At 38.1% G+C, this 24,971-nt stretch overlaps 2 protein-coding genes across 4 annotated transcripts in view; both read right to left on the bottom strand.

The window, feature by feature from the left end:
* Nucleotides 1-9,710, bottom strand: part of ZFX (zinc finger protein X-linked) — a 15,641-nt gene extending 5,931 nt beyond the window's left edge. The window contains exons 1-8 of one of the 3 annotated variants that reach the window (XM_072428461.1): nucleotides 9,534-9,710; nucleotides 5,924-9,054; nucleotides 5,620-5,714; nucleotides 4,095-4,634; nucleotides 3,237-3,386; nucleotides 2,868-3,011; nucleotides 2,053-2,190; nucleotides 744-893 (exon numbers count right to left, since the gene is read on the bottom strand). In XM_072428461.1, the coding sequence (XP_072284562.1) occupies nucleotides 744-893; nucleotides 2,053-2,190; nucleotides 2,868-3,011; nucleotides 3,237-3,386; nucleotides 4,095-4,634; nucleotides 5,620-5,686 (1,189 nt within the window). In that variant the 5' untranslated portion in view covers nucleotides 5,687-5,714; nucleotides 5,924-9,054; nucleotides 9,534-9,710. The remainder of the gene's footprint in view (nucleotides 1-743; nucleotides 894-2,052; nucleotides 2,191-2,867; nucleotides 3,012-3,236; nucleotides 3,387-4,094; nucleotides 4,635-5,619; nucleotides 5,715-5,923; nucleotides 9,055-9,533) is intronic. The other 2 variants (XM_072428453.1, XM_072428466.1) reach the window with 2 other exon arrangements.
* Nucleotides 9,711-18,342: 8,632 nt separating this feature from the next.
* Nucleotides 18,343-24,971, bottom strand: EIF2S3 (eukaryotic translation initiation factor 2 subunit gamma). Its single transcript, XM_072415544.1, has 10 exons — nucleotides 24,830-24,971; nucleotides 22,882-22,945; nucleotides 22,237-22,364; nucleotides 21,697-21,818; nucleotides 21,476-21,570; nucleotides 20,798-20,956; nucleotides 20,574-20,708; nucleotides 20,088-20,143; nucleotides 19,154-19,326; nucleotides 18,343-18,935 (listed from the first exon to the last, which is right to left on the bottom strand). The coding sequence occupies exons 1-10, from the start codon at nucleotides 24,896-24,898 to the stop codon at nucleotides 18,872-18,874; spliced, it is 1,065 nt and encodes a 354-aa protein (XP_072271645.1). The 5' UTR covers nucleotides 24,899-24,971; the 3' UTR covers nucleotides 18,343-18,871.

Below are 24,971 nucleotides of genomic sequence, written 5' to 3'. Positions count from 1 at the left end.
CCATGGAGGTAAGGATGTGACAAAATTACGGGGTTAACCATCATAGCCATTTTTTTTTGCCCGTACGAAGGTCGGGCATACCGGCTAGGTGGTTAAGTGCCTATATTAATCATCCAGGCAAGTAGCAACATAAACAAGTTCAGAGCAAAAAAAAATGGCTCCTTTATATTTCATGAATTATGTGGTTGAGGTCCTGGATGCAGGCACAATAAGTGCAAGGATATCCATTACACTTAATTCCATCTCCTTGCAAATATACCCATAATGGCTCATCTGCAGCCATCCAGAATTAGCCAGGTTAGTATTCCCCTGACAAATGTTAAGCTGCTCTGCACAGTGGGAAGAGCGTACAGACAGCTGGCCATGCACTTTATAGGACAAATGCTGGATGGAAAAGGAAAACAGAAAACTTTAAATTTTCCCCATCAAGCTATACTCTACACAGTAAATAAAATACATTTAAAATTACAAAATGTATGCAGTGCACCCAAAATACCACAGGTAAATAGGATGTAATGAATAATGGTAGGGAAAGAAACAGACACGGACATTTATTGCTACAGAGGAAAGTGGTTGGAGTGGGAAAATAGGTTACAGGACTTGCTAAGTGTTTGTGTACTTTGAGTTGGAATTCTCCATGTTGGCCTTTTCCCATTTAGGTTTAGCCTGCTAAAACATGCATTCTCTGGAGATCGCTCCAAACTGGGTTTACTAGCAATACTTTTTAAATTGAGAACACAAACCTGTTTGGTATTGCCGGTTTTCCCCTCTTCTCTTTTTCTTTGGTTTTTGCTTTAGTCTCTCCAGTCCATCAGACTCATCTATGTGTAAAAGGGCACTTGCAGTGCCATTACGATGTTCCACTCCCTCAACATTGTTAGTTATGTTATTACCTAAAACATAAAAGCATAGTATGAAAAATTAACAGAAATATATATGAGGTTTGGTAAGCTATACTACTGAGCCCATATAATATAAGGTATTACTGTCATTTGTTTTCTTTGTTTCTTGTTTGCTGCACAGGATTCAGATTTTCTGAGCATGTGCAGACAGGAGTTGCTAACTTCCAGTCGAATTGCAGACAAAGCAATTAGAACGTTTTTTACTTGAATGCATGTTTTTAAATAGTGCTACATTTGAATGGAAAAGGTTAAGATTGCCAACACTGTCCAACAATATAATGATTTATATATCTAGTAACCATCAGAATTTCCCTACAACCCAAAAATAAAATTTCCATAAAATACAAATCTACATAAATAGAAAAAAAGCTTAAGCAACTCTACTAAACCTACATTGAATTATCTCAAAAAAATCTTAGGAGCATCACAAACTTATTTTGTTCAGCAAGCTGGATTTGTTCACTGAAGCCCATCTACACTGGCCCTAAAGCACAACTACATTATATGAAAGAAGTATTGCTGCTCTTCTTCACTACACACATTCGTAGATTTTCATAAAATCTAAACTGGGAGCAATATGTCTGCCACTGTGACATGTGACATGCTTATTGAAGAAGTTTCTTGCCTGTAATTACCTGAAGCAGAAGACAGCCTGAAACCTAGCCTTTTATGTATTATCTGAACATGTTTAAGATGATTACTTTCCTGTACATCAAAAAAGCTCCAGTTACCTTTCAAATCACGTACTTTTGAATGAACAAAATATGGGTGCTCACAAACAGGTAGATCACTCAATAATAATAAATCTTTTCATTTTATGTTGGTGTCTAAACATTGTGTTCGGAACAATGTGTATCATGTCATTGAAAGGGTTAAAACAAACAAAAGCTGCAATAGATTTTTGGTAAATGTTATCAGAAGCCTCAGGATTTTTTGTGTGATTTCCAGATCAGCAGTTTGCTAGGATACAATGTAATGTTGCAATGTGATACACAGAACCCAAATATTGTGCGATATCTGCATGTTTGATACAATCACATCCCCTGGAATATTTATGTTGCTGTTACATGTTTACACTGTGAAGAGAGGGTTAAAAACATAAGCACTACATTTAAGTGTAAAATCACTTTTAAATAACAAAAGCTTTTACCATAAGCTGCTGCCCAGGCCACTGGCATAAAGGTTTTGCTTAGTTCAGCATCATCAAGTTGATGATCGTGTGTTATTGAGGCATCTTCCTCTCCAACAATAACTTCCATATACACTTCATCAGCAATCTCTGCTACATCTGTGAAAGAAAAAAAATATTTGAAATTCCAACATGGAAAAAAAATATATACACATCAGGGTCTGCTTTATTATCTAATGTTATCATATAGCACCACCATATTTTGTAGGATTTTTCCAGGTCAAAATACCAATACAATCTAGAGTATAACAGGCCAAAGGCATATTTTTACATATTTTATTAAAGCCCAATTTAGCAGAATCCTAATTCAATACACTTAAAATTAAAAAATTTCAAAGCATAATTACCAGACTCTTACACCAATCTAGCAGATAAAACTTAGGCTAAGTACAGACGTCAGATGATTCTCGTCCGAATATAACTTTAGGGCTAGTATCGGACAAGAATCACCCGATGTCGTTCATGGATCTGTCCTGGCAATCGTAATGCAAGTGATTGGGAGAGAGCACAGCAGAGTGCCACTCGCTCGTTCTCCCCCCTTCCCTCTTCATAGAGCAAGTGCTGTATGTACAACGCTCATTGGTGCATCTTTCAGTCTTTTGTCATTGGAAAGTATTGTAAATTATCCTTTCCAACTACAAAAATCTAACGTATGTATGTAGCCTTAGACTACAAAAATGCAAACCAGAAATTCTAGCAACAGAAGTAAAATTGAAATTGTAGACAAGGATAAGGATTGTTTTCTTTACTACTTTAGGTTACGCTTGGAAATTTACCCAAATCATTATCTTCATTTTGGGAGTCATTAACAGCCATATAAACCATTTTCTCCCGAGGAAGCCGGCCTCCGGTGTGTGGATCTAGAAGTCCCTCGCCATGATCATTCTCAGACTCACTTTCAACGATGTCCACAGTGCCTCCTGGCAAAAAAAAAAATGTATATATATATATAATTTTTTCCCCTCACTCATTTTAAGTCATATATAAGCTAGCAAAAAGGAGACCTAAAAACATGCTAACATTAGAGTAAATACAACAAAAAAAGTGTCATCCTCATCTTTAGAAATGCTTAAGCTATAAAACAGTTGCAGTATGACTTTGTGGGTTTCTGTCTCAAAAAAAAATCTTTGTGAAATATTACTAACCCAGATCTTCTTCACCAGGATCTGCCTTAAATATGTAAACCTTAATAACCTCTGGGCACGATCCATCTAACTTGCTGGAATCGCCCTCCACCTCTCCTGCTATAGCAATTTCTTCGGCACACTCTTCATCAATTTTCTCTGCATCGTCCACTAAGAAAAAAATGAAAAAAAAAATAATTACGTTGCCTACAGTACATAATTGTAACATATAAAAAAAAATTGTAATTGGAAATCTTCCCAGAAATAAAGATGAAATATGTGCCATGGTTTTAGAGTCAGATTCACTAGTTATAAATTTCACATCTATTCTGGTAATAATAAAGTAATAAACACACTATTGTTGTAATAAAGAGCTGAAGTTATCATTTTTCCTGAAAAAAAATTAGGCTCTAGGCTTCTATAAATGCAAGCCTAATATCTGAAGAATTAGGAATTTAATCCTGTGATATTTGCTTAAGAGGAACAGAATTCATCTTGCTCCTTCAGAAAGTCTTTAATTTTTTTTTTTACCTCCTGTGTGGTAAAGATAAAATATTTGACACAAATGTTTTTGCAACACCAAGTTTTATTTTTAAAACCCAATTTTGGGCACAATAAACTTCTTAAAGGGTATATGGATTCATGTTTTTTTTTTTAAAAAAGAAGTTCCCCTAGTTAATATCTGAATATTAAAAAAAAAACAAAAGTATATTTGCTCATCACAGACTTAGAATTTACTGCTGACATACATCACCATAAGCAATGTTGTTACTATGCAGCAGTAAACCATAACCTTAGGTCTAAAATCTAAACAAATTCAGCAACTTTTCACTGCTGCAATTGACCAGTCTAAAAAAGCAACATAACCAATCAACATACACGAAATCATGAGGTAGTCATCACAATTTACTTCTTCCCCATCTGGTCCTTGCACAGGAATCCCATTGGCATCAATCACAGCCTCTGATCCACAGTCTGCTACCAAGACCTCTTCTGAAATCATGTCATCCCCAAGACCATCATCTGCCATTGCTTCGCCAACCACATGATGAGAACGAACTACACTTTCAGTATCTGGGACAGTCAGGTCACTTCCAACTAAATCAGAGTCCAAAACACCCTCTGGCACATCACAGTTGGAAAGGACATCTTCTTCTAGTTCCTGCTCCTCAGGGCCAATCTCATCCTCTAAGACTTGCTCTGGTATTATAACAGTTTCTGACACCCGAGCACCCTCTAAAATGTCCGAGCATTGCACATCTTCTATAACCACATCTTCAATTACATCTTGTATCACCACAGAGTCAGCATCTTCTGTAAATCCTTGAACAGTCATGCCTCCTTCTCCATCTGAAACAAAGACAGTCTCTTGGATCTCCACAATGATTTCGTTTCCATTTAGATGTGGGTTTCCTGATCCTGCAGTAAAACAGAAAGCAAAATTACTCCACACCCGAACAGGGGAAAAAAATCATATTGATATATATATCTTCACGACAAAAAAAAACATGAATTTGTGTTTGGTTTAAATCTTAATACAGCTATAAACTACGAAAACAATAATATCATAAAGAAATAGATAATGTCATGCATGAAACACTTTACATTGTCAACTTTGCCTGATAATTATTTTTTATACCACAGTAAGAGGTGGAGTAAAATATACAGGCAGATGTCTTCCACAACTCTTAGATTGTAAACTCTTTTGGGCAGGGTCCTCTCTTCCCCATGTCACTGTATCCAACTGTCATTTTTCATCCGATATTTAATGTACAACACTGTGATGGGTTAATAATAAAGTCTTAAATAATAGTTAAAGCAACATAATATAATGACGTATTCTACTAAGGGAGTTCAGCTGCTGAAAGAAATGGTCTAAATGCCTAATAATGCTGTTTGTGGTAACATCTTGGATTAGTGTTTTGGAACACAGTGGACTTGAACCGGGCACTCGGACCTAGTGAGTGTTCATGAAAAAGAGATTAACAAAGGGATGTACATTCCAATGAGATTTGTATACACTGCTAGTGATGCAAAGGCTGAATGTGATGCAACTTTGTAAGGAGGTGGACAAATTCTAGGGGACACACTAGGACAAAAATAGTGTAGCATACTAATGGAGCACAAAGAACATCAGTAGTGTTCAATTTCAATCAAAATTAAATCATCACAACCCCTAAAAATGTAATACGTAAATAAATCATAGCTTTTTTTTGTAGATATTAAACAAGACATTAAAAAGTAATCTTTGGAACAGTTCTTCTTTTTGAGTAAGTAGACAGGCCCTCATTAAAGTCAAAGTGTTGTAACTTCACATGATCTGACCATACACCACCTTTATTCCTCCCAATTCTGCAGTTTATGTCAGTGATAAAACAAAAGTAACCCAACCACCTTCTAGTACCTGAAGCATGGAAAAAAGCATGCGGCTCTGTGGTCTGTAGTGCAAGCTCAGCTACATCCTCTTCCATGACTCCGAACAAGCATTAGCTGATATTTCTGGAGAAAAATATAAACAATGAATGGATGCAATGGACAAAAGACTTATTGCTAAGAATAAAACTTTTTTTTCATTTTATTTTCATTTTTAAGTCGAAAACAACATACATAACGAAAGATGCAATCTGATGCTAACCCTGCTGGACATAACAGTTACAAACGTTATTAGAACAGGCAAAAAAAAAAATGAATTACAGTCTTGTCCTCACCATTTGGAAATTAACTGTATGGAAGTGGACTCAAAGGTTTTCTTTGAAGGCAACAGTAAGCATGTTTTCTTTTTTTACTGTAAAAAAACAGTATGGTAACAGTTTCAATAACTCATTGCAAAATAAAATACCTACAAAGTTCTAAAATGCAAAAGATAATTGTTCTTTTTTATTTCTTTTTATTGGACATTTCTAAAGTAGCTAAGATAATGAAAATCCGTGGTGGAAAAATTGCTCACCTCAACCCTAAGAATGCTTGGATGCATAGTGGTCTTTTGACCTAACTTTAACAAGGACATTGACCAACAACAAGCTTGCGGTCAGTGATGCTGAAATCCTGATCAAAATGCTTGTTCAAAATCAGTGGCTCAAACTAATGAACGCACTGGATCAAGCAACCAGCATTTTTAGAGACACCGTCTGTCCCCTCAGCAATCAATGGTCTACCCAGGCATGATTATTTAGTTCCACTTTAAGTGGGCATCATTTTTTCATGTTATTATAGGGACAGATGCAATAAAGAATACGTGACTTTACATATACAAAATGCACATATCCTCCTCCCCCTTATGTGTTTGATTATGTTCTACTTTTGCAAGTCTTCTCTCCTGTGCAGAAAAATCCCCCTCCTCTGGAAACAACCCATAGAAGTCTACGGGGACAGTACTGTGTAAACACTGACAGTAAAGAAGATCTCTAATAGGAAAATGTTATAAAACCAAAAAAATGACTTTTTGGATGTCAGTAAGTAGGCAACTGCAGAGGGGGAGAATGTGTTACGTTATCATTTAGATTCATCTACTGTCAGTATAGGACACAGCCCATGTAAATGGATTAAGAGATTCTTTTTTAACACTAAAAAAGTTACAATGTACATGTTTTAACTCTTCATAGCTGACTGGATGTTGCTATCCTTCAAACATAATATGGAAGTATATCATTAACCATGGAAACATTTATTATAGTCAATATATGGGTTCATCAACCCCAGTGACAGCATAAATCCAGTCACTGATAAGGGAGAACAATCACTAGTTTCTATTCAGAATGGATGCCAGGGGAACCACTAGCTCCAGTCTTTCTTTCAATGAAAGAGAAAGAGCACTCAAAACATTTACCTGCATTTAAGGAAAATACATTTCAAAAATAAATTTTATGTTTTTCCCTTCATAAATAGGTGTTGAAGTGAAAAAACATCCTGGAGTTCTGTAATATATGTGTATAAAACCAAACAAAAACACAAAAAACATAGAATACCCTAAACAGGTGTCAGACTGGGATCCCCTATGTTTTACTGGGATAGATAGTTAGAATGGAGGAATCACTTTGCTTTATTCAGGCTATGGGTGCAGTGGATCCATTTATATCCGTGGGTAGCCATGGTGGCCTCCAGCAATCTCCCTTTAGGAATGAATAGAGCAGTGGCTTGCAGAAAAAAAGAGAGGCCATGTTCATGATAACATTGCTGGGTCAGGGCTTAAGTATAAACCAAGCAGCCCTCAGGGGTTTGAACACAAGGTGACTTTACCTTTCACCAATCAAATGTGATAACCATTTGATTAAAGATCTGGAACATTTGTTCACCACAATGTACTCTGAATGTTGCTCTGTACATACAGCACCATTCTATGGAGGGGGATGAGCGAGCGGCACTCTGCTGTGCTCTCCCCATTTCACTTGTATTGCGGTCATTTGTGGAACCACCAGGACAGATCCATGAATGGTGAGTGCTGTACATACATAAGATTCTCGTCCAATATCAGCCCTGAGGCGATTATCTGATGAGAATCATCTGACATGCGTATGTAGCCTTGGACACCCAAAAATCAAAGTACGTCCAGGTTACAAGAAACCCTTTCCTCTGCCTTCCATATTTCAGTTTATAATGTCTGGGTAGTGAGCTTTGCTTTGTCAAAACTTGCACAGGACTTTCAGGGAGCAAGTGCAGACAGGAACCTGAAGGCGTCTGCTACCAACCTGCAATGTCACTTTTACAGTTTTTACAGTTTTTTTTATTACCACAAAGACTCTGAGGTGTTGTGCTTTTATCCATAAGAATACCTTGTATACAGCTAAAATCGTCACCATCCATAAGACTAACAATCACTGCTCTAGTATAGAAGATTTTCCATGAATGATGATCCTCATGTGAGCAGAATGAGCTACTCGGCACAGACTGATGGAAATAGAGTCCCAGGCCTACTTATTAAAAAAAGAACAATTGCTACTCACATGTTCTCAGGTACAAAGGCTTTTTGCACAAGGAAAAAAAAAAAACCACAACCCTAACATAGAATATATCTATAAATCTAGTTATCAGGAATAGGTGATTGTTCTGGGACAAAGCATTAAGAAATGCTCCTGAACCAGCAATTATTTCTTCACAACAGCAACCAGTGTCCTATTTTACACCCAATCACCAATATCTTATAGAAGAAATCCAGCAACCACGGCTGCAAATATATGACTGCAACAAGGCTGCAAGGGATCAGCTGCACTACATATTAACATGTATTAATAAGACACTAAGAATTATTTATTATAGAAACTATTTTACAAAACTAAATGTTAGGTTTTACAGCTGCTTTACAATATACAAGAAACATGTTTACAGATAAAAACAAATTACAAACAATCAGTGTTTGTTTACAAAGTATGGAGATATCAGAACCAATGGTCCAATATCCTAATATTCTGATCCCATCCCACAGCCTGGTGCCATGTGTGATGGCAACCAGAGAGATGATGGGGATGATGGTGATTCCTTCCACACAACTTGTGGAGCTCAGAATTATCTGCACTACATCATTATTTCCTGAATTCTCCCAAGTCTTGCTATCATTGAAATATCTGTACTGCAATGTATCAGTGATTTACATTGGGGGATGTGTGGCTCACATGAATGTTCTTTGTTCACACAATAACTACATTTGCAGCATTGTCATCCTATGTATCAGGGAGTTTCTAATCCCCAGTCACTCCTAAATAAAGCAGAACATTCGTTGGACATTATTCTTCCTCCTACGCCCTGTTTTTTTTCCTCAGAAGATTCAAGATGGCGGCGTGTCCCCTCCCTCGCATGCAGCCTGTGGGCGGCCGCCATCTTGCTTTTAGTGCTTTCCCCATTGCAGCTGCAAAACAAAATAAAATAAAATGTCTAAATGTGGATGTGTGATGACAGGAGGCCGGGGATGCAGGGTGCCTCGTCCTCCCGGGCTCTATGGGGCTGTTTGTATAGAAAGCAGAGCTGTATTACCCGGGGAAGTGCTGCAGGCAGACCGCCGCCGCCCCCCTTCTTCCACCCCAATCAAGGCCTAGCTGCGGCCTCCTCTGAGGCCTGGAAGGGCAAGCGGTCGGATGGAGGCCTAAAAGCGGGCCACAGCAGGCCGCGGCCTTCCTTTCCGCCTGTGACGGTGGCCGGGAAAAGGCTACAGGCGGGCGAAGGACGAGTCTAACGTTACCTAGCGCTCCTCCGTCGCTTTCTCCTGTATCCTCCATGAAGGACAGACGAGGCTGCAGGCGAGACGCCCGGTCCCCGGCCTGGTGCCTTCCCGTACATCGCGCCCCGTTCCCACCCAGGCCCCTGTTCTGCCTCCCGCCGCGGCCTTACCTGTGAACGGCGAGTGGGTTTCCTGCTTGTTCCGGGGGGCACACCGGGGCTCCTTCGTCCGTTAGGCCTGTTCGCGATGGCTGATTCGAAGGGAGGGGGGAAGGTAGAGAGTGAGTGCGAGAGGCAGAAAGGGAGGGGCCGAGCTCGATGGCTGAGAGAGGGGGGAAGGAGGGAGAGAGAAAAAAGAGCGGGCAGCTCTCCTGGCTGGGACTGCCGTCAGCAGTAAACGTCACTGCCGCAGAGCCTCAGGAAAATGCGGAAGGGGGAGGCCGCATGCGAAGTAGCCTGGCTACCTGAGAGAAAGGAGCCAAGGCCGGGCCAGGGCCCAGTGCGGGAGTAGAGTTACCCGGGGGGCAAAGAGGGTGCTGGGCAGATGGATGGCACTACCAGCACACTGTCTGCTATAGAGAGGCACCGAGCACTCCCGGCGAGCTCCTATTATACAGAAATAATATATATGAGAGGGAATGCCAGCCGCAGTGCTCTGTCCGGGCACCATGGTGGGCACAGGCTTTACCTCACACCCCCAGATATATAATTCTGTATAGAAGTCATATGTGAAATAAGAAAAACCTGACATGTCATTCACAGGATACATTTATATATAATACACACATACATATGAGCCTGCGGTGCTGAGGTACTTTCTTCCATTCATGCATGGTTTGTTTATATTATTTAGGCCCCATTCGCTGCATTAAAACATGTGCTGGAGCATCCCATTCATTTTATCAGGCTGCGCCAGACACTTAATTTATATGTACATAACATATTGTGTGATACTTCCCCCACCTCCTAGATTGTAAGCTCTTTGGGGCAGGGTCCTCTCCTGTGTCACTGTCTGTCATTTCCTACCCTTAGTTATTGTGCAGCGCTGTGTAATATGTTGGTGCTATATAAATCCTGTTTATTATTAATATAACAAGCGTTGCTATTACTGTGAATAAACTGAATAATAAAGCAGAACTTTTGTTAAAAAAAAAAAAAAAAAAAACATTTTCACTTACTACCGGTAATGACAAGACCTTGGTTTGTCCACAAACTGAGCTGAGTGAGTCCCATGCTGGCTTGGTTTTCCTCTTATTTCTTCTGGGTTCTCCTCATGTCACCCAAACTCGTGAGATCGGGTGACCCGTCTTCTTAAAAGATGTAAAAAAAAGTTTATTGAGATCAGCACTTGTTTACATTATATATAAGCCCCTGGTGATGCATTTGCAGAAGAAGCAACCCACAGCCTCCCTAGATATGGGACACAAGTATCCCTTGAGGCTGCAGGTTTCCTCTTTAGTTGTTACCCCAATGGTGGTAAAGATGGAACGTGAGGGGTCCTCCCCCCAAAAATTACTTTAAAAAAATACATTTTTACATTATATAAAAGCAATAACCACCCTTTTATATCATTTTAAAAATGTGTTAGGTTTGCTTTAATGCAGAAGTAAACCCTGCACTTGTCACTTCTCCCAGTTCCCTCTTCTTTCTTCTCTTCCTGATGACAATCTTTGGCCATCTCGAATGACCTGGCCAAGATGGTGAAAGTTCATTCATTCATTCATTCATTCATTCCCAGAGTCAGGGAATGTCAGGAATCCTGGCTACCAAAATGATGCAGCACATGCCCAGGCCAGCTTCTTACTTGGAATGATCAGGCAGGTAGGTGAGGTGAGAAAATTATAGCATTAGTTGAAAAAATAGATAATGGAAAAGGATGGGACACAATTCCAATTATAGTCATTGGAAAGGATCTTTCACAATCCTTTCCAATGACTAAGCACTGCACGATGCATGAACAAGTACTGTACATACAGCACCGTTCTGCTCTATGCAGAGGGGAGGGTGAGAACGACGGAGCGGCACCCTGCTGCACACTCTCCCCCTTCTCTTGCATTACGGTCGTTCATCGTCCGTGGATCCGCCAGGACGATCGTTCGGATGATAAACTCTGCGCGCTGTACACACTTCAGATTCTCGTCCGCTATCGGCCCTGCGCCGATTATCGGGCAAGAACCATTGGAAGTGTGTATGTAGCCTAATGCTGGACATACACTGGTTGCATCTTTTAGAAATGCTGTCCAAAATGTATATAAACAATAAATGTAATGCAAATCTAATATAAAATAGAGCATTTCTGGTTAAGGTATTGATCAATGATCGGTAATTCCCATTAAATATAATGCAAATCTATTCGAAAGTAGAGCATTTCTGGTTAATATATTGATCAATGATCGGTAATTCCCATTCTTTGCCTAATTGATGCCCCTTACTGTGCCCTGACCACCAATAGTGGCCAATAGGTGCATGATGAAAACCAGTCAAACAATTGATATTTGGATATTGGATAAATATCCATCAGTGACACTAGTTGTGTACCCATTGACCAATACATGGCTACCATAAAATAGAAATTCTGTTTACTTGGAAGATTTCCATTAACTTTCTCTTGGGTCTCTGGGATAGAAAATAAACAGAAATTTCCCCACTGGTACTCAAACTGCAGACAATTAACTTGGAAGGGGTACTAACCCTTCTGTACTTTATCCTCCCTCACCAAAGAAGAAACAGTTGTGATGTAGATACACCTTAACAGCCAAGCAGCCTTGGTGTTTTCTTTATTCCAAATTTTTGGACCCCCTTCTGTAATTACTATATCAATAGCTCACAGTACATGAGTACAGATAGCCGAAAAGATAATTGGTGTCACTTAAAAAGACCTGAGAGGCACAAATTGCTCATGGAACCCCTGGGGGGACCCTATCTGAGAAATATTTATATAGATACTACATCACTTCTGTGTGCTTTACTCCCATAGGAACTGATGGAAGGAGCAACAGTGTCCAACAGACAGCCCTGGCATCCAACTATAGGAGCTACTTGTAAATCCTTCTGACAGTCCCTACTCTTGGAGAGGAAATACCAGGCATCCAATTGGAATTGTGTTAGATGGTGAAGATTTTTCAGCTTTTAAAGCTCTTGAAAACAGCAAATGGGAATTTATTGCACACTGGACAGCTAAGTATTATGAGAATATGTTGTCAAGGTACAGCATTACATTGAGGTAGGAAATAAATTCAATCATTAAATTCCAAAACTAACTTTAACATGGTAAAAATTTATTTTTAACCTTGCTTTTATTAAAATAATACCTGGTGATTCTACCTAGAAGGTCTTTGTGCATACAACACTTCTCCTAGTTACTTCCCTGTCTTGTTACCCTGTCTCATATTCATGCTGCAGATATTTTGTACCTTTGTTACCATTAGTAAACATTCTTTGAGCAATAATGTGCAGGCAGCTCTGGGGCACACACATGGAGATAGAAAGGGGCTGCAAAAAGGCTGGAGGAGATTGGCAGCACTGAGATGTAAAAAAATTGAAATATTTTAAAAAACGTAATAGGCTTCCTTTAAGTGTAGAATATGTTTACAAAATTTACAAACTAGCTATTGATAATATTGGTCTTGTGGAAGGGTTGATTGTCCAAAGAATTATTGTTCCCAAAGTGAATGTTGAGTGAGCAAAGTAAGTAGGATCAAACTGTTTTCAGTTTCAGCAAACATTTTTTTTTTTTTTTTGCAAAGTGAACAAAAGAATCTGCTTGTTTTGTAAATAAACCCCGCTGTCAATATGGAAATCATTCCAGGCTACAAACCTTCATTCTTCTGGGCAGAAGTGTTCGTAGGTATTACTAAAGTTGCAACCCCCTGGGCTTAATGAAGACGTGTTTTGCTTATTAAGCTTATTATTATATGTGCTACCAGAAGCTCTATTCTTTTATACTAAAAGTAGTTGCTGTTTAAGGTTACTGGCTTTAAATGTGGGTCAATGTATCCATTTAAGGGCTACTCCTCAGCTCAGGTTCCCCTTAAAAACAAAATCTTCTTCAAGAAAAAGCTCCTTTTTTCACAAGAAACGTGCCGAGTTTCAATATTTTCATACATGCAGTTTCAGTTCTGTTTTTCCTTGAATTAGCAGTGAACAATGTTCTGTGTTTGTCCTAAATAGATTGATACAGTGTCGTAAATGTCCCCCAGTTTATGAAAAGGGTATTATATGACCTGTACATCAGTGTCTCCAGACATCAATAAATCTGTGTAGTCTTGTGTTTGACTAGTTTGCTGTTGTTCTGGCCTCTATAGGAAACCAATGTGTAGTTTATATAATCATACCAGAACTCTTTCATGAGTCTGAATTAAATAGTAAGCAAGCAATACAATCTTTTGATACAATGGAATAAATAAAAAATACAATACCCAATCCCTACATTATATTTGTACCATCTATACGGATTTAAATCCAGTTCTTTCAATCCGGATCACAAGTAGGAAAAAGCTGTTTGTTTTTTAAACACTTCTGCAATTGCCTTGGATTAAAATGTCCGTTTTGCCCTTGCTTTATGATCCTCCTCACATACGTTTTAATGATAGAGAAAGAGAGCTCAAGCAGCCTGCAAAATACAGCCATGGACCCATTTGTTGGTACTCGTAACAAAATTTGGACTTTGCTTTAAAATTTTATTTCAGCTATTTCAAATAATCACATAATTTAAAGATGGCATGGACAAATGTATAGGCACTTTAGCTAATATTTTGTTTCACAAGCTAATAAAAAGCTTAGTAAGCTAATAAAAAAACAAGATACCTTTAGCTCTCAATGAGACTTGTGCACTTGTTATCAAGTAGTTTGCTCCATGCTTCCTCAGCAAACGATTCTTGGTCAGTTTTTGCCAGACTGCATGTTTAAATCTTGTCTTAAGGGCTCACAGAATTCAGATCAGGGTTCATAGAAAGACACATCAGAACAGTCCAATGTTCTGTTTTTTTCTTACCCACTCTTTTGTGCTTTTACAGTTAACAGATACATCAACATACAGCTTCCTAATATTATTTACAACTGTTGTCATAAGAACATTAAACTACTTAGAGTTGATCTCTGTTCCTTTAAAATGTTTGTCTATAATTCTCTATTTATTCTTAGACAACTTTCTCTCTCCTTTGCTTTCTTTGGTCAATATTCAGTGTGGGACACATAATAATACAAGACAGGACAATGACTACTTTTTTTCATTTCCATAAGCTGAATGATTGATCACATGATTGGAGACATGTGTGGCGCTAATAAAAAAAAAACCAGTTAATTTGGAAAATCACTGTAATCCAAATATTTAGAGGTACCTTGAAATGTATCCAGACCATTTTCTTTGTAAAATAAACAATACTTTATCTCTTTTTACACTTGTTGACATATTACAGACATGAAGATATTCGCGTGACAATTGCTTTTCATTTCATCATTTTTCAGGTGTAAATTAAACACTTTTTCAAGGGGGTGCAAAGGTACCCATATATTGTCCATGGATTTATATACAAACACCATTTCCTTCCTTGATATGTTGTGTGCTTTTTTTCCATCTTCTTTGGTTATGTTTTTTTTTTGTGAATTTACATTTATTTTCAGACATCCAAATCTTTGAGCCCTGCATTATACATCTTCATGAATGCATTTGATTGAAATATTTATGTCATTTGGCAAGTCCCTACATATAAACATAATTGTAGTGTAGCACCTTTCTCCTTTTTTCCTCTCTGTGTATGGCTTGCAGTTTTAATGAAAAGAAATTGGAGTGAAATAAGCTCCATTTTTGGTGTCCATCCTTGCAAAACCACCCCCTAGCAATATCCGCACATAATATTTAAACCCAGACATTGCTGGTCAGTAGCTTTAGTTACCTGCCCATCAATCAGAGTCAATATCAGTAAATCACCAACATTGGTGGTCAGTGTTTTAGTTATAATCCCCACCCCCATGGTTACCTAATCACATTATCCACCTCTTTTGTTACATAATGCTGGTCAGAAAGACTCATGATATAATCTGCAAACCTGTCTGTGATCATTGCTTGTGAGGTTGCATTGCATCCTTGCACAGGGAATGTAGAGCATCAGGAATCAGCCTCTGCTTAACATAGTTGTGCAGATCACAGTCTTCCTGCCTTTATTGCATTTGGCAAGGAGAGGTAAATGGAAATATGTAGCTATACCAAGGTGTTCTTGGTAATTTTAATCCCATCACAAAACCAATACAGCTGGTTTATGTTCAGATGTGAAACAATCTGTGAAAGAAAGTGAACATGAATGTTTTTTTTCTCTAAACTGTGCCGGCAGGAGACTTTTTAAAGAATTATTTTATTTAGTTTTATTATCAGGCATGCACATTGCAACCAGAAGTCCATTGTTTCACACACACACACCCTAGGGTCAATTTGGGAAGAGCCAATTAACTGCAAACCAAATATTTGCTACAAGCCAAATGTCCATTCAACTGTATGATAGCACAGATGAATTTGTAGTTCTAAACTCACATTTCGCTGCCTAGTAAATGTCCAGAATATGGGCAAAGGAGTTGTGCATGGGTGTTATTTTCCACGAATACCTTGTGGCAGTGTTGTCCCACTGCTACCTGTAAAATGATGGTTGGCTGGAAAGTCAAGTTCACCTTTTATGAGGATTTGTTGATTTTGTTTGATTTCCAAAAGTAGAACAAACAAGCTCATTGCTTAACGACCCCTTAGTAACCTCTGGGGTTTCATGGAATCTTGGTTGAGAAACACTGATCTAAGAACATTTTTGGGTGACCCATTACCTGGGATCTTTCATTGGTCTTCAAAAACCTCTGCTTTCATATATGCTGAATACTGGAAAGATACTAGTCATAGGCTACAGTTCCTACAATACATGTCTGGTTCACTGAAATTAACAAAAGATGGAGGTGAAAAGACAACCCTCATTGTTACAGATAAGTTTTAGGTATTTTCTTCCTTTTGTATTCACTGTAAATGAAAACAAACATGACGCCACCTCGTGGACAAATTGAGGATGACACACACTGTTAAACCAATGTATCTACATTTACTCTCTTCAGTAAAACAAACACTTTTGTTGTATATATCACTATTATTATTATACAGGTTTTTTTTATAGTGCCAACATATTATGCAGCGCTGTACATTAAAAAGGGGTTGCAAATACAGACAGTGACACAGGAGGAGAGGACCCTGCCCCGAAGAATTTACCATCTCGGAGGTGGAACACACAATAGGATATGTTTATTGGTATATAGTCAACATTTGATAAGGTTCCTTAAACTGATTTACATCCTTTACTACATATTGTAACAATAATCCATATAATGACAAGTTTTTGTGGTCAACCCAAACTCATTGGTTTTTCTAGGTCTTATCATCTGATATTAGAAATATTTTAAATTCCCTATTTATATCCCCATAAAAAAAGCTATCACCATCATCAGTTGAAGAAGGACTTTTCATTTAATTATTTTCCCTTCAGAGCACATTGAATCATGCTTTATAAGGGTTGTTTCCCTTCCTCTGAATCAACTGTGCATATAATTTTATCTGGGATATACTGGTTTGTAGTATGTTTGTTTTCCAAGTGGTTGAACTTGATGTCTTTTATTCAACCTGACTGTTGAACCAATATATAAGAAAGAGTTGGAATTGCTCCAGAACCTCAGATTATCCAAAGTACCTATAGACGTAATAGGGGAAAGTGCTAATAAAAAACTGCTCGTTTTTGCTGTGTTGGCAGCACTATGGTCAGGTTTTGTGACTTGATTGCTTTGCCTCACTTAATTGTCCAGGTCCCCTTTGAGTTGCATGAGTAAGATTGCTTTCTGATCAGTGCTGATCAATGCACCAACCCACATGACACTAAGTGCCTCATATAGTAATTCTTCCTTTTGAATATTTACTGTTTTTTTAAATATTTTTTTAACTTTAAAGATGGTCCTGTGCGAGTTGTATAAATCCCTTAATGATACTGGGCTGATTTTTAGAAAGGTTGAGAAAAAAAATTGTCTGTACTACCCAGAGCCACCAAACTTTCATAAACTTTCATATTTAAAAGGAAGTTTCAATGTTTTATTGCGGAGTCATTGCTAACAATCCTAAAGTATGAGCTAAGATAAATTTAAACAATTGTAATGTTACCTAATGACTTCCACATCTCTGAGCAAACTGGGCAACATAGGTACTTCTGAATTTAATAGCAGGAGCAGAAAATGGTTGAAAATTAGCATTGTCTGAAGTTCTTTAAAATATTGTAACTTGTAGTAGAATGATATTAATCTGGGTAATAAAAGACAAGTTTTCAAGCACAGGAGTGTTGCATGCAGTGTGGCATTAGTGATCCCAAATTCCACCACTATCCAGAGTGGTGTTTGAAGTCCGGGGGTTGTGTCAAAGCATTTCTAAATTCTGAGCCTAAAGGCTAACATTTCTGAAGAGCAATTTATTGTCTTTTCTACCTATTTTACATTTGGTAAAGAAAGAATTTTTTTTTTAAAGCTTAAGTGTATTTTTACAATACATTACCTAATAAAACTTTTACAAGCCTTTAGCGCTACCCTCCGTAGTTGCTTATTTAAAGCCAGTCCACTGCTACATTCCCTCTGACTCTGTATACAGCTTTAGTTAAGCCTTGCAAAAGCAGTGACAGACATGAATTTTGAATTAAATGTTTAGTTGTAAAAAATAAACAAAGAAACGTATTATTGGCAACCCTTTAACATAAACCTATATTTAAACCCATGGTCCACATTTAGGGGGGACAACTGCAACTGGGATAAAACTGACCATTTGTATACATGTTTACATGTATATATAAAGGATACATTTTACTATTTATTAAGCAATTTCCATAAACCTAAATACAACATCTGTTAATCAGAAAGAACCAGTGATCTTTCCTCATAAGCGACTCCATTTGTGAAAGAAACTACCCAAGTGTCCCTGTGATACCCACTTCATCAGAATACAAATTTTATTCATACTTCCAAGCCGTTCACAGGGCCATCACAAAGATAAACTGGCAAATCTGAGCAAACATTAAAATAGTATTTTGAACCTGCCACACCATGAATATTCAGAGCTAAGCTTTTTACTTGAATTCATCAGAGTAGTAAAGCATTTGGTCTTTTGAAATTTATTCAGCTGACATTCATTCACTGGTAAAATAAGTCCTGAGGCCGATTCAGGAAAAGTGAAGAACAGAGCATCTTACTGTAACTTATCTGTAACAAAGCGTACAATTTGATGTGACACACAGCAGAAGCTCTCTGGGCAGTGTCATAATGTTCATTTTGTGCTGAGAATCTGATCAATTATAAATTAGAACCTGGGACAATAAAATAAGAAGTATCTGTGGTATGGAGACCTATATTATCCATGTAGGTAGCACTTTCTCAATAAGTATTTGGCAGATGTTATCTTTTTTTTTTTTTGTTAAAAAAACATTTTAGCAGCGATGTAGGGTCTTGGATTGTATTTAGTCGTCATCTACAGTCGGTTTTATAGTCACGCCTCTTCTTATTTGACCCCAGCCAATCAAACTGCAAAGAAAAGAAAATTTAACAAGTTAAAAAAACAAAAAAAAAAACCCCAAAACATTATAAAAGAACATCTATAAACAACAAAATCAAATTGTCTAGTAACTAAATAAAATTAATTAGCAACTTATAAACCTAAATCTACTGCATGAAAAAAAAAAAAAACATATTTTAATTTTTTAGATACGCCACTCAAAGAATGATCAGCAAAATCAATTTACCGCCAATGTTTTTCAACTCTTCTGCTGAGAGCGATTTTCTCTCCTACTTCAGTGCACACAGGGTTTGTGAGCACAATCTTTCCTAAATCAGCTTTCACAGCACTAACACGGCCTCCAGTGGACAGGGAACCAATGTTGACCATCAGAACCTCATTCTTAGACAGTTTTTGCACCTAAAACACAAACAATCCAGGAGCACCACAACTTCCATTTTATCAGCATTCAAAGCTTCATTAGGAATGTGACACCACAAATAGCACTTAAAGAAAAATGTAGTATTTTATATTTTTTTCAGTAAAACTGGATCACGGGGCTTTGTTATTTGCAGCATTAGTTGAGCCTATTAGTTTCAGCATTCTCATGCTTGTTCTGCATTAGGACTATGATTGATCCATAGGGTTGCTGCATTCTGTAGTGAAACCCACACAGTCTTTACATGCAAGTTAACCATTTCTAGCAGTTGGGGTCCAGGGCTGCAAAAGGAATTTGTGGCATATTGCCAGAATATAATTGTTAATAGTTTCCTTCTGCTGTTCATTTTCAATTTTTGCTTTTTAATCTTTATTAAATGGAGAGAAGAAATGTCAGTCAGTGCTGCACAAAAGCAACAAATAAATGCTTTTGTCCCAGTATGCAGTTGTTAGCGGCAGTGGTTTTCAATTTATGAGTTATAGTAGGCCTCAACTGCAGCCCAAAAAAAATAGAAAAGGGACCCATTTAGCAATAAATAAACAGCTGCAGTGAGACCATTTATGAAACAAAATGTACTAAAAGCTTAGAGCTCTTAACATAACGTTAGAGACATAACTTGCTCAATCAGCTGCTTTAATGTAGAACTGAGACAGAATGAAACCTGGCCTTGACCACTTCCTAATTCTGGGTCTGTTTGGGGTGAAAATCACTCATTCTGTTGGACTTGCCTTTTATGGATTACAGGACCAAGGGTTGCATTGTTTGTGACTTGTGCCAGTAATTTGCATGATAAATGCCCTAAAATATTCAGTATATTAAATACTACAAAAAACCCACAGATAATTATTATACATATGAGATCATATCCAGTTTTTGATATTTCAACACTGTGCCCTTAACGGTCTCATTTAGATTTTTTTGGCTTTCTTATAATTGCTCCGAAAATGTATGAGCTAGTTCCTACAAATGTACACTAGAAATAAATAGAGAGACTACACTTCGCTGTTATATTCCCATTATCAGTAATGTCATTGGTAAGACAATGGTAGATACAGAAATATGTTCTCACACATGAAAGCAAGACCTAAAACTTACCAGAAAACATAACTTTGGCATATTAATAAAAAATAAACGGTCGAAAATACCGTTGAATATCCTGCTTTCCTGATAACCCAAACAACATTGTGAAATGTAATCTTACCATACATTAACTATAGCAGACCCTTACCGATAAGTCTGGGCTCAGAGGTAAAGTCTCGCAGAGGCACAGGGATTTTTTTTACAATATATTCACAGACTACTTCAATATTGTATTTCAGCTGAGCCGATATTGGAATGATAGGAGCCCCCTCTGCAACTGTACCTGTAAAAACAAAGAAAGAAAAAAAATCTGTAGCATTTACCACAATAAAATAAATATCAAGATATACTCAAGAGGTGAAGTAAACTTACCTTGTACAAAAGCAAGAATTTGCTCATACTGTTCCTTGGCTTGACTTTCTTTCACCAGATCGATCTTATTTTGTAAAATTAGAATGTGTTTTAATTTCATGATTTCGATAGCCGCCAAATGCTCAGATGTCTGGGGTTGTGGACAGGATTCATTGCCAGCTGAAAATTAGGAAAAACAATTACTATAAAATCTGTAATGGATGCAGAACACACAAGGGAATGGTAAAAAGATAATAGTAAAAGACACCTACACAGACAAATATAATGAATGCCACTGCTGAGACCCTTTATAAAAGGTTACAATGACTGGAAACAAGAAAGTGGGTCAGTAAAAATCACAAAACCTAATCCGCCAACTTGTTGTTGGTCACTAATGATGAAGCCAAATGATTGCAACACAGCCCAAAAACTAGCATATTTAGAAGAATAAGGTCTGCAATGGCAGTGTCTGTACAAATTCCTTTAAATGTTTAAAACTATATAATGTATATTATACTGATAGGGAATAGCTCCTGTTTTTAGAAAATGGAGCAAGCATTATCTACTTTAATAATATAAAAATATCTTTCAATTAATTACACATAGAACGCATTAAGCATTTACTAGTTACACATACAAAGCAGTGATTACTAGTCACAAAACACAAAACTAAGCAGCTCCAACAGAATGAACACTTACCTATTAACAACAATGCGGCATCCATAACAGCTGCACCGTTCAGCATAGTTGCCATCAAAATGTCGTGGCCTGGGCAATCCACAAAGGATACATGTCTGTCAAATAAAAGGTATAATATTTAAACTTGCAACTGAAAATAAAGACATCTGCTTCAAAATATATGTCACACAATTTGCTTAATAATACATAGTTTAAAAGAAAAAAAAAAAACTTTTTATTACCTTACTAATTTAAAATTTCCCTTTGTGTTGGGCAAATCTGTTGGAAATTCATCAGGAGTGCTGCTGCCACAGGAGCGATAGCACTCAGGCCGAGGACAGCTTGGGTCATCAAGTTTGTAAATCTGGGGGGAAGGGGGGAAAAAAAAACTTATTAGACGTTGGACCCAGGCAAAATAAATCACGGACATTAATCAAAGAAAGCAGTTTTGTGTACCCAATAGTTACTTTTCTCACATTACAGAAGTCAAAAGTTTAATATGTTGATACTAAAAGAGCAAGTAGACACTGGAAAAAGCTAAACAATAACACCATAATAAAGTTGTAAGAGAGCTCACACGGCTGTTTATTATCTGAGGGTCCAGGTTGACAACCTCCTTGTTTCACTGCCTAACATGTCTGACTTAAAACAAGTAAGGTGTCAGAAACCTGATAAACATAAGGATGGCTTAGCCCTGGTACTTGCACATTTAAAAGTTATTCAGTAATACACTTCCATTTTTTCTGCAAATATATATAACAATTATAAAAACTAAACGTCACCTTAGCGTTGGCATAACCAAGTTTGATGGTGATATTCCTCTCCAGCTCATTCTTAAACCGGACAGTGTGTACTCCAGAGATGGCTTTAACTACTGTTGATTTTCCATGGGCTACATGACCAATAGTGCCTGCAATAGAAGATTAATATTTAGTAGAAAATATCATTACATTCAAAATTTATAGGAAAACATATAATTTAATCTTCCCACAATCATGGTCAGAAACCCTCATTATTTTTCTTCATTCCCTTCCCCATTCTCTCTTTTTTTCATATCATCCCTCTTTATTTATGTCACATTCACGGCCCATTTCCTCCCTCCAGCCATTCATTTTTTCTAGAGTGGAGAAGGCCTAAATTTTCTGTCAAACTGTCTATATACAAACTGAAAATATTCTCCTTTTTACTTGCCCAGAAGACATGGCAGCAAGTTAATACAGTTTCTATAATAAGAGAAAATACTACCTTTAACAAACTGTTTACATAACAAGTGATCACCACCTCTTGTTTAAAGGACACTGTATAATACTGAACCCCTCCCCACTTTCAGATCTAGCTACAATAATCACAAGGACATTAAAAGAGGGTGAAGAATCCTTCCAAAAGTTGCCAACTTTGAACATATTGGATACAAAATAATACATTACCTATGTTGATTGTCGCTTGTCTGCTGATGATTTCTGGTGAAAGAGGAGTCAACTTTGTAACATCCTGTAAAAATGTAAATGGAATTAGAATATTGTACACATTACAAACACACAAATATGTGTATGTATATAAATATATATATATATTTGTTTACACATACACACATATATTGCAAACTGCATTAACTATTCATATTATAATGTAGCATACGCCATAAGACACAGCCAGCTAACAAAAAGGAATGAGGGAAACCGCTAAGCTTTGGTAACATTACAGAGATGACTTGAGTTGACAAATGCTCCGTTTGGCCAATTATGGTATATGAGGTACCCATCAAGAGGGGAAACCAGCAGTAAGAATGGTTGGAATATCCTGCCTGATAATTACCAGTGGATGAATCTGTAATGTAGCTCCACTATCCCTGACAACAGGTCTTATTAAATATTATGTTTATAAATCTGACATTAGGGCTGGTTTCAGACCTGCCTAAGGATCAATCAATCTCACACAGCAGATATGTGACCTCATCCTTTTATTATATAATCAGATTAACAAAACCCAGGATCAGTCTTCCAGACAATCTCATCTATGCATATAGGCCAGGATCAGTCCTCCAAGCAGGCACATCTATATATAAAACATAGCAAGGCTTCCCAGGTAGTTACATCTGTACCTAGAGCCAATCAACTCCGTAGATATAACCTAGGGTCAGCTCTCCAAGCAGTGTCATAAAATCACACGGCTATCTTCCGGCCAGTCACACTTGTACATAAACCCTAGGACCAGTCCTCCAGTAGGTTACATCTGTGTACATACAACTCAGGATCAGTCCTCCAGCTGATCACATCCATATACTGTATAAACCATTGCCAGTCCTCCAAGCAGTGACATCTGTATACCAAACCCCACTGTGGTCCTCCAGGTAGTCACAGCTCTACGTGTGACTCAGAACCAGTCCTCCAAACCATTACATTTGTATATTTAACCCAGAGTCAATCCTCCAAGCAGCTGTATAATAATCCTGGTTCAGTTCTCTAGTCAGACACATCTGTATACAGAACTATTTTAAGCTGGATGGGAAGAAGATGTAGGCAAGTGGTGGCCCCTGTATTGTGACCCAACTCTAATCACCTATATAGAGCTGGATGGTTACTGAAAAGTGCTGGGTGTGCTGCACCCAGCTAAAAGAGTCTGGGGGACACTGATACATATAACCCAGGACCAGTCCTCTGGGCAATCACATCTGTATACCAAAGCCCACTATGGCCATCCAGGTAATCTCATCTCTACATACTACCTGGGTTCAGTCCTCCAGGTGGTTACATGTATACGTATATACCCTGTTTCAGTCCTCCAGGCAGTCACAGCTGTATAATAACCTGGGTTCAGTCCTCCAGACGATCACATCTCTATATATAACTTGAAATCAGCCCTGCAGACAATCACATCTGTATATATAACCCAGGATCAGTCCTCCAGTCACAGCTGTATAATACACAGGATCAGTCCTCCAGACGGTCAGTTGTAAATTACCCGGGTTCAGTCCTCCAGGTAGTCACATGTATGCAAATATACATGGGTTCAGTCCTCCAGGTAATACATGTATACATATATATACCCAGGTTCAGCCGTCCAGGCGGTCACATATTCGCCTGTATACCCGGGTTCAGCCCTCCAGGCTATACCCGGGTTCAGTCCTCCAGATGGTCACAGCTGCTTGTCTTGCATGCATTAGTCTCTATGATAACCATCACGGAGGCCATTAGAGCCGGCTAGGCGTTCACCACCCCCAGAGAGGCCGGCACATGAGGCAGCAGATAAGCCCCGGCCGGCATGAACTCCAGCCATGTGAGATACTCTCACACACATTTCCAGCACCCACATAGCTCGGTGCCTCCACAGCTGTCCACACTGTACGCAAATAATTTCCGGTCGGGATATATTTACCAAAGTGGACAAATCCTGCTTGGATAAATGAGGCTGCCCAAGAGTCACTCCCGGCTCGTCGCCCGCCATCTTGGTGAAGAGGAAGTCGCTAGCAGACTGCAAGCAGTCCCAGAATGCTCACTAAACCCACTTCCGGGACATG

This window comes from Pyxicephalus adspersus, chromosome 1 (genome assembly GCF_032062135.1).
Source record: "Pyxicephalus adspersus chromosome 1, UCB_Pads_2.0, whole genome shotgun sequence".
Lineage (NCBI taxonomy): Eukaryota > Metazoa > Chordata > Amphibia > Anura > Pyxicephalidae > Pyxicephalus > Pyxicephalus adspersus.
Note: the sequence above shows the minus strand (reverse complement) of the source record. Positions and strands in the feature narration are given on the sequence as shown.

What these genes read in the sequence shown, in the direction of transcription:
- EIF2S3 (XM_072415544.1), bottom strand. Translation starts at nt 24,898, where the DNA reads ATGGCGGGCGACGAGCCGGGAGTGACTCTTGGGCAGCCTCATTTATCC. An exon ending in AGCAGGATTTGTCCACTTTG is followed by an intron (nt 22,946 to 24,829) that starts GTAAATATATCC and finishes ACATTTTTACAG; the next exon opens with GATGTTACAAAGTTGACTCC. An exon ending in GGAAATTTTAAATTAGTAAG is followed by an intron (nt 21,571 to 21,696) that starts GTAATAAAAAGT and finishes TTTATTTGACAG; the next exon opens with ACATGTATCCTTTGTGGATT.